A 13265-nucleotide genomic window follows, 5' to 3' on the forward strand; every position below is an offset into this window, starting at 1 on the left:
GTCACTATTTTTACAGAGCTTTAGAGAAAGTGGTGGACAGAACCCAGAGGAATTGTGATGAATTTCCTGGAGAAACTTTATTTTCTTTGTACTCTAAACCTCACATGACAACAAAAATATCACCCTTTCGACTGATTTATGGCTGAGAAGGAAGGTTTGCCAAAAAGCTTCACCAAATTTTATGTTATGTGTCATTAAGTGCCGGCGTCTTTAATACAGTTAAGTTAATGTGTGATGATTGAGTAAAGGAATACAACCCCTTCTCTATTTGTTTATCAAACTACATTTGTTGTGTGCTTATAACCAAGAACATGAAGAGCCTGGCAGTACACCAAAATCAACAGTGGACAATGACAGTACATTGTCTGCAAATAATATGTCTAAAGAAAAATAAACTAAAAACTGGAGATTGTAGAAGAGATTTCCATCAATAGGAAGAGAGCATATGAGGTTGGGGACCATGTTTTGTTAATTGATGTAAGAAAAAGAAAGGAAGGGTCATATCTTGATTACCAATTAGATGTAGATAGAAAGTTAAAAATCACATGAATTAATGCTGACAGAGGTTCAAAGATTATTTGAGAATTTTGTGTGAGTTAAGTTAAATATATTGCTTAATTAATTCTATCATTTTTTCAACTATTAATTTTCAAAGATGAAGAGCAGGAGGTGGGTGTATGTGCCCTGCCTGGCAGAGAGAACCAGTCAAGACAATAAGGGTGGGGGGGAGAGGGAGAGACCAGCTGCACATGTGTGTAGTTGTGATGTTTATGACACATGTACATTGTAACTGAACAACCCAGTCTGACAATTTAATGTTTATTTTGTTAAGATAAATATTTTGGATTTCTTGAAATCCCACAATTGAAATACAAATGACGTTATTTAGAGAAGTTAAACTTCACTATAGATTTGAGGCAAAGATAAAAAAAATGTAAATAATTACATTTCTACAAATATGTTTAGATGCTTGTTTTCTGAAATACTGTTGAAATGTAAATTAAAATATTCTTGTATTTACACCTTGTTACAATAATATTTTCTAAATTAAAATTATCTTCTTTCTTTCATATTTTACACTGAGATTTCACAGGGGTAAAAAATTCTGACAGGAGTGAACGACCCCATCCACCCCCATCTGCTACCCCTGGGGCAGGGGACGGGAAAAGGTGGGGGCTGGGGATTCCCAGGTGTCTGGTTTTCAACTGGAACCTCCAGTTGAAAAGGGAAACTGGCAGCGTCCGGTCAGAACAGAAAGTCCAGTTGCTGCAGTAACTGGCCCCCACCTCTGGGGGGGGGAAGAGCAGCAGGGCTGGGAGGGGCCAGTCTGTGCCGTGGGGTCACGGTCAGGGACAGAGATTCCCTCTGGCCTGAGCTGGGACCGGGCAGATTATCAGGGGAGCCGCGTTTGTACCGCCAGGGTTGAGACCAGGATAGAAATAAGGACGAAGCTTCCCAGAGAAGGTGTCAGTGAAAGTGAAGAGATGGGACCTGTCAGTCACATTGTAAAACGAGACCTCGCCCGCCTCATAGTCCAGGAAAATCCCCACCTGGCTGGGCCTGACGCTCACGGGGAGGGGGGCCAGGGGGGAGGTGTTGGCCTTGTATTCCCCTTCCTCCAGCCACACGACCCAGTATCCATTCCCAGGTGTGGCTGTGACCTTCCCCTTCCTGCTCACAGATTCCCTACAAACCCCCAGAGCCCAGCCTGTCTTGTCTCCCACCTCCATCTCCCAGTAACACCTCCCGCCCATGAACCCCTCAGCGCCCAGGACACAGACACAACCATCAAATCTCTCAGGGTTGTTGGGCAGATCCTGGCGTTTGTCTCCGAGTCTCACACGTTTCCGATCCTCAGACAGGACGAGGTTGGGATGAGCCGTGTCTGGATCCAGAGTCACGTCCACTGGGGAGAGAGTCACAGAGTCAGGGCCGGGGGCAGGGGCTGGTCACTGGGATCAAAGGGAAATTAACCTGCGTCCCCGTTAATCACTGGGGCGGGGGGGAGGGGTTGTTGCCTGAGGGGAGTCAGGGCCCCTCTGCCTGTGAGGAGACAATGAGGGGGAAGGGCAGGAGGAGCAGGGGAGGGGTGGGAAGGTGTCAGGGGAGGCGGGGGAGGGGAGGTGACAGACTGATGCTGGGAGAGGAAAGGGGAGGGGGAGGTGACAGGAGCAGAGAGGGGGAGGGAGGGACATACGGGTGGGGAGGCACAAGGGCTAAGGGGTGATAAGGGAAGGAAGGGGCACCAGGAGGACAGGGGTGTGAAGGGAAGGGCAGGTTCCAGGGGGCTGCAGGGGGTGAGGGGAGGGGTGGGCTCCATGGGAGAAGAAGGGGACAGACCCCAGGAGGCTGCGGGGGGAAGGGAAGGGGCAGGCACCAGGAGAACAGAGGGGGGTGAAGGGCAGGTTCCAGGGGGCTGCAGGGGGTGATGGGAGGGGTGGGCACCAGGGCAGAAGAAGGGGATGGACCCCAGGAGGCAGCAGAGAGCAAGGGAAGGGGCAGGCACCAGGGGGCAGAGGGGTGTGAGGGAATGGGGGGGCGCCAATGGGGCAGGGGAAATCAAGGGCAGGGTGAGCTGCCAGGGGGTGAGATGATGAGGAGTGGGGAGGTGGAACCATGGGGGGGGGGAGCGAATGAACAGGCATTAGTGCCAAAGGGGCAGAATGGGGGGTTAGGGAGCAAGTGAGCAGAAGGGGGGCAGAGAGAGGGGTGTGGAGAAGGGCAGGCCCTAGGGGGGCAGAGGCGTGTGCAGGGAGATGTGGGCACCAGGGGGGCAGAGGGAGGATGAAGGGAGGGTGGGGCCCAGAGGTTAGGAGAGGGGGAGGGGAGGGGTGGGGCAGTGCTGAGGTGAGGGGAAGGGCTGAGACCAGGGGTCCCAAAGGGGGGCGAGGGAAGGGACTTGCACCAGGCAGGCAGAGGGGGCAAAGGAAACAGCAGGCACCAGGGAGGCAGATGGGGCCAGGGTAGAGCTGGGACTTGGGGCAGAGGAGGAGCTGGCACCAGGGGACTGGAGGGGTGGTGAGGGGTGCAGGTGTCATGGAGCCAGAGGGGGAGGGGAGGGTCAGTGGTGAGAAATAAAGAGAAGGTGGCATGAGCGATGGTGGAAGAGGGGCGAGAGGAGAGCAGGGTCAGTGGGGCAGAGGATGGGGAGGGGCTGGGCACCAGGAAGTTAGGGGATAAGGGGAGGGTCAGGTGTTGGGGGGCAGGAGGAGGGAAGGGGCAGCAGGAGGGTGCGTGGGGAAGGGGAAGGGCAGGTGCCAGGGCATTGAGGGGGCTGAGCAGAAGGGCAGGCACAGGGAGGGCAGAGGACGGGAGGGACAAGCACCAGGGGGCAGAGAGGGGTGAGAGGCAGGGCAGGTGGGTCGAGGGAGGTGCTAGGAGAGGGGATTGGGGAGAGGCAGGTGCCAGGGGTCAGAGTGGGGCTAGAGGAGGGGTGGGCACAGGGGGGTGAGGGAAGGGGCGGGTGCCAGGGGTCAGAGAGGGTGGGGACAGGGGCAGGAGTCAGGAGGGCTGAGGGGAGTAAGAAGGGCGAAAGCCAGGACAGCAGAGGAGGGTGAGGGGTGGCCATCAGCGGGTGGGAACAGTGATGGCAGTGGTAGGCACTAGGGAAGCAGATTGGGGTGAGGGGTGGGGTGCGAGACATGGCACAGAGGAGGGAAAGGGGAGAGATGGATGCCAGGACATAGCGGGGGTGTGAAGTGATGGGTGGGCTCCAGGGTGCAGAGGATGTTTGGGGAGAAGGGCAGATGCCAGGATGGCAGGGGGAGAAGGGATGGGCTGCTCCAACGGGGCAGAGATGGGTGGAGGGCAGAAGCATGAGCCAGGGAGGCAAAGTGGGAGTAGAGGGGCAGGGGCCCAGGGGAGCAGAAAGGGAGTGAGAAGAGCGGGAGGGATGGTGGTGAGGGGTCAGAATAGACGCAGGGTCCAGGGTCCCTCACAGGGGTGAGGGAAGGGTAAGGGAGGGGCGGGTGCCAGAGAGGGGTGAGGCAGAGGCAGGCCCCAGAGAATCTCTGTTGTTTTCGGGCCATGTGTGGTTGGTTTTTCGCTCAGAGCAGGTCGGTGCTGTCCCCACACACACTGGGGGTGCAGCCCTGCCCCAGGGGGAGCAGCTGGGACTCCCCATGCTGGCAGGCCCCACAGGCCCCACCTTCCATCTGGGAAAACCCCACAGCCAGCCCCTCCCCTCGCCAGGCTGAGCCCCACCCCCACGGGGGCAGTTGTCTGCATTTCAGGGGGAGGGGTATAAATGCGTGCTAATCAGCTGTTGCTAATGAGGCCAGGACAGTGGGGAGGGGAGGGGGCATTTCCCCACTTACTGCCCCCTCCATCTGGGAGAAGCTGCTCCGGGGACCAGTCCCAGTTCACACCTGCACAGCACGTCTGCACTAGGGGTTTGCACCGCTGCAGCTACATCCGTGAAAGGAAACCCTGGCAGACATGGCTGAGACACTGCTGTGCCAGGGACCGTAACCCCTCCCCACACTGGGGTCAGGGCGAGCTCTAACATTTTTGCCACACCAAGCAAAAAAAAAAAAAGAGCGCCGACCCCTCCCCAAGTGCCGTGTCGCGCCGCCCAAGTCCCCGCCCCCCAGAGCTGCTCAAGTCCCCGCCCCACCCCCAGCATCACCTGGCCAAACCAAAACCAACAAAAACAAACCCCGATCGCCGCCCCCTCCCAAGGTGCTGCCCCAAGCACGTGCTTGGTAGGCTGGTGCCTGGAGCCGGCCCTCACTGGGGTTATGGATCAATAATTACAGGGTCACTGGAGCAGAGGAGCTGGACTCTGGGCTCCCAGGTGGAGGCCTGACCCACTGGGCTGCAGAGTCATTCTCTCTCCCACGCTCTGGCCCAGTGCCCATGGCAGTGTTCAGACACAGGGGGACGTCATCAGACACCTGGAGCCCAGCGGTTCGAGCCCTCATGGCATCACACGGGGGGATTGAACCTGGGGCTCCCAGCTGAGGGCCCAGCCCCTGGGCTAAAGGCTACAAGGGAAGCAGTGGCACCTTTTCCTCTTAATTGAAACTAGTCAGCAAACCCGACATGGATTCACGAATAGTTTCTCTTGACCCGAAATATAATTTTGCAGCAAATAAACTATTTGTCGAAAACATTCCACCCAGCTCCACTGCAAACCTGTCTGAGCAATTTAGGAGCCCCAATCCCAGTGACTTGCAATGAGAGACTGTCAACATCCCCAGAAACGCAGTTACAGACAGGCCAGGCTCAGGACATCAGCTATGAAACACTCCAGAGCTGCTGGTTAATTTGCCCTTTACAGACAAATGCCCCTTGGGACCTTGATCTCACCCCCACAAATTAGGCTGAAAATGGAGACTTGGCTCCAGCCTGAACTCTCTGCCCAGAGCCATTTGTCCCATGGACGCTGCTAGCGGCACAGACCCTCTGCAGCTGCACCTGGGCATCTCCCAGAGCGGATAACAGTCACAGAGACCATCTCAGAGCCCCAGGAGCTCAGGTGTCTCCATCTAATGACTGTGCCAGCCACCCCCCTCGCTCCCATTAACCAGCCCTGGGTCAGACACGCTGGGAACTTTCACACCCAGACCCTGGAGACACTTTGGGTCCTTCTACACAGCCTGCAGAACTGAGTCTCAGAACGGGGTGGACAGATTCAGGCTTACGGGGCTCCCTCTTTGGAATTAAAAATAGCCGCACAGATTTTCAGGTTCAGGCTGGAGCTCAGGCTCTGAAGCCCAGGGTGGAGCCAGGTCTGCCCCTCACAGAGCAAGAGGGGACATTGTCTGTGTCCACATCCCCTTCACCCCCTTCCTGGGATGGGGAACAGCAGCCCCAGGGCCCCTCCCTTCACCCCCAGGGCAGGGGAGCGAGAGCCCTCGGCCTCCTGGGCAGTGGGGCCTCCCAGCACAGGTTTCTGGGTGAGCATGAAAGTGTCTCCACACAGAGAGCTCTGCGCACCCGGCAAATAGACAGATGTGCCCGTGGATCAGGATCCGGGATGGTGCTCTCCCCAGGAGTGATGGAAGCTCCCTAAAAGTAGAGGGGTCACCCACTCGTGCCAGCCCTTCTCCCTCAGCTCCTGTCCCCGCACCCCTGAACCCTCGCTCTCACACTGCCCCTCCTTCCTGAGACCCTGCCTTCACCCCACCTCTTCCCCAACACCCTGACCCCCTGGTCTCTCCTCCCGGCCCCCTGCCCCAGCGTCGCTCACCCCTACAGCTGGTAAAAAGTGGGAGGGAATAGCCCTCCCATTGGTAAAAGTGATGGGGCCATGGCCCCCTGGCCCCCATCTTCCAGTGCCCCTTACTCATCCCTCCATCCCCAGTCGGAGAGGACCCTTGGGACAGTGTCAGTGAGTTGGGTGCTGGGGGTATGAATTGGGTTTTACACCCCGGCTGCTGGAGCTCTGTGTATTGAGGGTATAATGAGATAGAGGCCGTGTGAGCCCCCCACTGTCCTGCCAACGTGGCTCAGCCCTGACATCTGCGGGAGCCTCTCCCTGGGGAGGAATCGTCCCTGCAGCCCATTCAGGCCTTGGCCTCCCTGCAGAGGTGGCCGGTGAGGCGGACGTTAAAGTGAGTTACGATGTGAGCTCCTGTCCGCTGGGAACTGGACTCTGAGCCTGGGCTGAGATCGGTGACTGGGGAGTGTAAGGCCCCAGCTGCCCTCACTGCCCCCCAAGCCAGCCCAGCGTCCCCAGCCATTCAGTGCAATAACAGTGACGCTCAGGCTTGGTGACACAGCCAGTGCCCCAGTGGGCAGGGTGAGGGCCTGTCCAAGGAGCAATGGGCACAATCTGCAGCAAGGGAGGTTAAGGCTGGAGATGAGGAAACACTTTCTAATTCTCAGGGCCGTGAAGCTCTGGACCCGGCTCCAGGGGAGGTTGTGGGATCCCCGTCACTGGAGGTTTGTAAGAACAGGTTGGACAAATCCCTGCCAGGGATAGTCTAGTCCCTGACCGAGCATGGGGGGCTGGACTAGGTGACCTCTCGAGGGCCCTTCCAGCCCTGCATTGCTCTGGTTCTAGGTTACAGCAGTTCCTGGGGCTGGGCCCAGGGGGCTCTAAGCCTGGTGAGTGGCACGTGACAGAGTTAACTCTGTTAGTGACCTGGCAGCTGGCAGCTCAGCGTCCCTGCCAGGGGCCTGGGCTGGCATGTGGCTGCCTGTACCTGGCTCAGCAGGGTGTTACTGGGCCATGTGGACAGGACCTAGGGTTGGCACCTGTCCATAGGGTTGCCAGGCGTCTGTTTTTTTATTGGAACGCCTGGTCGAAAAGGGACCCTGGTGGCTCCGGTTGGCACCACCGACTGGGACATTAAAAGTCTGGTCAGTGGTGCAGCGGGGGCCCGGGGCTAAGGCAGGCTCCCTTCCTCCCTCGGTCCGTGCAGCTCCTGGAAGTGGCCACCGATTTACTTCCCTGGAGTTTGAAACTTTTCTAGCAGAACATAACCATGTCAGCCATGGTCAAGCCTCCCTCTGAATACAGGCTGGCTCTGGGGGTGGGGGGAAATGTATCACAAGGGCTGGTCCTGTTAGGGGAGTCAGGGGCCAGACTACCTGTGACAGGCCCCTGTAAGGGAGAATGAGACAACCCAGCCCCACCTGGCAGTAATTGAATCCCTGGGTGGCTAGTTGGCAGCGAAACAGCTAATGAGGCTGATAAAGGGTAACCAGGGCTCAGCTGAAGGGATCCTAGGGACAGGAAGCTACTGAGGAGAGGAGCTCCCAGGACAGCTCACCAGAACAAGGGGCCTGGAAGGGGAGCTCCTAGAGCAGTGCTCCCCAAACTGTGGGTTGTGCCCCCCTACAGGGTGTGGAGGAACATTTGGGGGGCCTGACGGGGCCTGGACCAGCCCCCATGGGTGGCGGGAAGGGAATGTTACCAGCCCTTCTTTGACCCCAGCTCCACTCCAGCCCCACCCTCACCCCCAGCTGCATCTCCGGCCCCGACTTCAGCCACCCACTCCCGGCCCTGCTCCAGGCTGAGAACCCAGCAGCAGCCCCAGCCCCAAACATGGTTCCGCCCCCAGCTGAAGCCACCAGCTCCCGGCCCCAACTGCGGGTCTACTCCCAGCCATGGCCCCCAGCTTCTGGCCCCAACTGGAGCCCCGTTCCTGGCCCAGTTCCTGACAGCAGCTCCCAGGGTGGGGGCGCAAACCAGGTAAGGGAGGGCAGGACCAAAACAGTTTGGCGACCACTGTCCTAGGCAGAGGAGCTCCCCTAAGGGGGAGGAGCTGCCAGAGACAATGACAGCAGCAGCTGTAGTAGGACAGAGCCCTGGAGAGCTGCCCCTGAATGGAGAAAGTGGATGCAGAGAATAAAGGCACAGTCTGAAATGACCCCAGCTCCAGGAGCGGGGGCTGGAGTCGTCCGATTCCATGATGGAAACTAATCCAAGCCCAGCTCCCGGAAGGACTGAGGGCTCCTGACTTGAGGACAGTGAGGAGCTGCAGTGAGAGCTGGAGGCTGGAGCAGAGTGAGGGAAAAGATTTTATTTTGGGGTTTACTTGGACTCAGAGTGGACCACAGGACGGGATCTGTTAGACTGTGAGGTGTAATTTAAAGAGTGCTGCAGAGGATAAATTGAGGCAGGAACCTTGCCAAGACACCCTGAAATGTCTGAACGTGGTAACTCAGCCATGGAGGGGTCAGGATGTCAGAGTGACGGCGCCTGGTCAGATACCTGGGCAAGTACCAGCAGGTGGTTGTAAGTAGCAGGCAAACTGCCCAGCACTGAGCACATCAGCCTCCAGCTATTACAGCTCCAAGCCTGTCAGCTGGGCTCATGCGTGTCCTGGGGTCCCAGGCTCTGTCCAGAGCCCCAGGCACAACACAGCTGAATGTCCCAGTAGAATCCACTCACCTACGAATCTCTTCAGCGCTTCCCTCATGTCAAGGGAAATTTTATACACGTTCTTCAGGTCAGTAGAAACAGCTTCTGGTTCCTGGAGTTTCACATTCGCACTCCTATGAAGAAAACATCCCCTCATCACTCAGCTGCTCTGTACACACATCATCCCAGAACCACCACCAAGAATATAAGAGCAATGAACATAGGAAACACACCTGCTCAATGTGCTTTTCACATCCTGGAAGGAAAAAAAGAGAATCAATGTTCTGTATTAACACAATGTGCATAAACCTGTGCGAGTTTCACTCTGGGCATCAAACTTTCATCTAGAAAATAGATCAACCCTCCCAGGCTTCACTGTTTTGTGGTAAAAACTCCTATGACATTTTGCATTAACACTTGTTTCATTTATGTAGGTGAGACAGGAATTTAGCTAAAGGATTCTCCCTTCTAGGGACCCAACACATCAGTATCTGTGTTTATCGCCTGTGTTGGGTCCAATGTTCTGGAGTCAGAGCACGGATGGGTTCAGCTCAGTATCAACCTTGTATCATCCATTTAATCTCCCACGGCCTCACTGGGTCTCCATGAGGAGAATTCCCCTCTAACATGAACTGGGATATTTTGGAACTGATGGAGCCCTTAGCCGGATGTTCTGTTTGTCAGTAAACCACAGAACACATTTACTCTAATTGTTGGAATCCAGACCCAGGGATCTGAGTTCTAATTCTGAATTGTGGAGATGAATTTTGATGCTGTCTCACCTTTAGCAGCTCCACAACTGGTTGCTGACACTTCTCCTCTAGCTCTGTGATCAGCTGCTGCAGAGAGGAGCTTTGCTGGGAGAGTTTGGTGACATTTTCCTGTAGTCTCTGCAGAGTCTTCTTCTCCTCCTCCTCCAGGCTCTGCAGAAGCAGCTGCTCCTCCTCTCTCAGCAGTGTGTGCAGTTTGTTAAATTCACCTGCAATCATCTCTCTCCTATTCTTCACTTTCCCCTTGAAATAGAAGAATAGGAAAGGCAGAGAGAAAACGTGAGCCAGATGCTGAGTTACACAGACTGGGCCTCTGTCCATGAAGCAGGGGATTAGATCAGTATCAGGTTTTTAAGGAGATTTACTTCTTTGGGAAACGTATCATAAAGAGTTTGTTTTAGTTCAGAGTCCATATGGCCAGTTCCATAGCGGGGTTGTCTAGGGTGCTTTGTAAAGACGCAGTCTGTTATTGCAGGTGGCATGGGATTAGGGTGACCAGACGTCCCGATTTTATCGGTACTGTCCCGATATTTACTTCATTGTCCTGCATCCCGACCGATGTTCGGTCAGGATGCGAATAGGCAGTTATTTTGCCCCCACAGGCAGAGCCTGGAGGGGGCTCGCGCCCCTGCCCCGACTCCGCCCCCTTCTTCCCCCATTGAATCCCTCCCCAAATCCCCCGCCGGAGGAAGGAGGCAGAGGCTTTGGTCTCGGTGCCGTGGAAGGGGTGAGGGATGCCGGCTGCGGCTGGGGCTGAGCGGGAGTGGGGCATGGGGCAGAGCAGATGGGGAGCGTGGGTGGGGCCTCGGGGAGAGGAGGCCTAATGGGGGTGGAGCAATGGGCAGGGCGATGATCTGGGCACCGGGGAGATTCCCGCACTCATGCCCGGCATCCCCAAGAGCTGGAGGCATGTGCTGCCCATGGCCAGCACCAAGCCTGTGCAACGGAGCAAACAACCAGGGCAGGTTCATAACCTCATCCTGGAGCTTTATGGCCCTGTCATTCCTAAGAACACTGCAGGGGGAAGGGCTCAGGGAGGAATAAACCCAGACACCCACCTGCCACTCTTTGGTTTTCGTCTCCTCTTTAGACATCAGAGTCAGGGCCTCTTCCAGCTCCTTCCTCAGAGGGCCCAGGGCTCCCTGGAGTTTCTCCTGCAGGGACATCACGTATGATAAACAGCCATTAGTCTGCCTGTCCGATGGATGGACAGTACTGTCCATATTGGCATTTCATACATGAGCAGTAAATACCCTGGAAGGAGGCAGTAGATTGGGCTCTGCCGGCCCCAAAGGCCTCATGGGAGCAGAGACGCGAGTCTCAGAGCAGGGGCTCTGCTCCCTGCAGACACTCAGGACTTCTCAGAGCCTGTGTCTGAGCTAAAGCTTCACATCACTGAGCACAGGCCAGAGGGGAAACAGCTGGGAAGGTTCTGAACGATCCCTCCTGCCGGTGCCAGTGAAGAGGTTGGGGCAGCACCTCGCTGCTCTGTACCCAGACCCAGGCCAGGAACAAGACCCCACTGTGCTCTCCTCTGTCCAGGCTCCCATGTGGCCTCCCCCAGGCAGCGTCCGAGCCCTGAGCCAGCGCAGTCCCATTAACTGCACAGGGTGAAGCTGAGATGTGGCTGGAGGTCAGTGAGGACCAGGGAACACTCGGTCTGGGGGAATGTGCCACCCATAATTATAACTGCTCCAGAGCTGTAACAATCCAGGGCTCTCTTCCCCTTTGACAGCGTGTGATTCATTCACACAGCAACGTGCTCCTGCCCCGCCAGCCCCGCTCTGTGCAACACCCCTGGCAGCCCCCCACAGCCGCCTCCTGAGATCTCCCCGTTTCACTTTTTCTCTTTTCTCTGAGCCCTCGAGTTCTCTCCTCCCCTCTGCCCAAGGGCCCAGGCTGCTGCTGCTGCTGAGAGCTCCTAGGGAGCTGTTTGGTGATACCCCTGCGGTGCTGCTGCAGGGAAGCAGTGAGGGAGGGAGGGAGGGAGCCAGCAGGGGCTAGTGAGAGACAGGAGATGGAAAAGCAGCCTTTGCATCCAGCAAAACAGCTTCATCAATGAGCCAGGATCAGAACAGAGGGGGGCAAAGGTGGCTGGATTCTTTGAAGCTTCACCCACAAAATAAGCTCCGCCCAGGTGAGTCACTAAAAGGAGACACATGATCTGTTCAAATGGTGCATTGTTCAAAACAGGATGGAGTTGCTGATTGGCTCTAAGGGGCTCCTGGGGCCGGACTCCCCTCAGGGGGCTAGAATGTACCCCTGGGCTCAGCTGGGCTCTCTGGGCCTGGTCCTCCTTTACTGGGGGGGAAATAAGAGGTGGCATCTCCCAAACAGCACCTGCTTGTGGCACTGAAAGGAGGCGTCACTAGCAATAAATGGTGCCCAGCTGTAATTCTCCCTCTCCGCTCTCACAAGGGAACGAAATAATTAACAGTGTTGAGATTTAAATGATCAGTTCTCCAGTCTGAAGGTAACACACTCACCTAGACTGGCCTGCAGCTCGTGTGATTTAAACCTCACTGATTGTTAACACCGGCCGTGGTGTAAAAAGTCCCCTTATTTCAGCAGTGGAAGCTGAGTGTGAAAAAACATTCAGAATCTCAGAGAAAAGTTTCCCACAGCAGGTATCTTGGAAGACTTGATTTTTTGTGATAGCATCTCCCATACAATGAAGGCTTTACAGAGCTGAATGATGCGTCACACCTGTGACAGGCAACTTTCAGTGAAATCAGCCTGTAATTAAAATCCAAATTTATTACCCATTAAACGTGACAGCAATTCCCTACCTTGTACTCCTGGCCAGCCTCCTTTATGGGAACCACCCTGTGATCTCTGTGAGCCCGGGACAGATGGCAAACCACACAGACAGAAGTTTGATCCTCTTCACAGAACAGTTTCAGAGTCTCCTGGTGTTCCCCACACACCCTCTCCTCTCCTGCTCCCTTTGCTGCCTGTAAACTCAGCCGTTTGACCATTTCTACAACATTTGCCAGCTTCCTGTTCGGCCTGAGGTTTCCCTGTTGCACAGTTTCTCTGCACTGAGGGCAGGAGACGTCTGTATTCGATCCCTCCCAGCACTGGGCGATGCAGGCTCTGCAGAAATGGTGCCCACAGTCTATAATCACCGGGTCCTTAAAATACTCTAGACAGATGGGGCACATAGCTTCCTCCTGGAGACTTTCCACGGGGTTGTCTGTGGCCATGGCTCCCTCTGGACAGTGTCACAGGGTTAGTCTCACTTTCCCAAGCTCAGAAATATGCCCCGCCTGCAGCAGCAGCAATTGGGTGTTTCCCTTCCTGGAACTGACTCAGGCTGTTTGCTGAGTTGGATCCAGATCACCAGTAACATTCCAGCCCTGGGGGCTTTGGTGAGAAATGTCCCAACAAGGCTCTGATCCTGCAATCAGCCCCCTCTGCTGGTGTGTGTGGGGGGGAGTCACTGGGGCTTCACATGGACATCAGCTTCCCCTTGTCCTGCTGAGCTGACAGAACTGCGTGTCTAAGGAGTGATATTTAGCCGTGGCAGAATTCATTTGATTTAATATGTAATTTTGACAGATAAGATTAATATTAATTTGTAAGAATGTTTATATATTTATCTATTTAAACTTTCACAGTTTCCATTTTTATCAATATTATTGTTCACAGTTGTGGGAAGTTGGGGGGAGGGTTCAGAC

The 13265-nt window shown here is 55.5% G+C and overlaps 1 protein-coding gene across 1 annotated transcript; it reads right to left on the bottom strand.

Moving 5' to 3' along the window:
* Positions 1-1216: 1216 nt before the first annotated feature.
* On the bottom strand, positions 1217-12791 carry LOC123345966 (E3 ubiquitin-protein ligase TRIM39-like). Its single transcript, XM_044983105.1, has 6 exons — positions 12375-12791; positions 10644-10739; positions 9598-9828; positions 9049-9071; positions 8846-8949; positions 1217-1906 (listed from the first exon to the last, which is right to left on the bottom strand). The coding sequence occupies exons 1-6, from the start codon at positions 12789-12791 to the stop codon at positions 1347-1349; spliced, it is 1431 nt and encodes a 476-aa protein (XP_044839040.1). The 3' UTR covers positions 1217-1346.
* Positions 12792-13265: the final 474 nt, after the last annotated feature.

Source organism: Mauremys mutica, chromosome 12, assembly GCF_020497125.1.
Source record: "Mauremys mutica isolate MM-2020 ecotype Southern chromosome 12, ASM2049712v1, whole genome shotgun sequence".
Taxonomy (NCBI): Eukaryota; Metazoa; Chordata; order Testudines; family Geoemydidae; genus Mauremys; species Mauremys mutica.

Coding starts and splice junctions, on each gene's coding strand:
- LOC123345966 (XM_044983105.1), bottom strand. CDS start 12,791: ATGGCCACAGACAACCCCGTGGAAAGTCTCCAGGAGGAAGCTATGTGC. Junction 9,072..9,597: donor CAGTTGTGGAGCTGCTAAAG/GTGAGACAGCAT, acceptor TTTTCCTTCCAG/GATGTGAAAAGCACATTGAG. Junction 1,907..8,845: donor AGCGCTGAAGAGATTCGTAG/GTGAGTGGATTC, acceptor CTCTCTCCCCAG/TGGACGTGACTCTGGATCCA.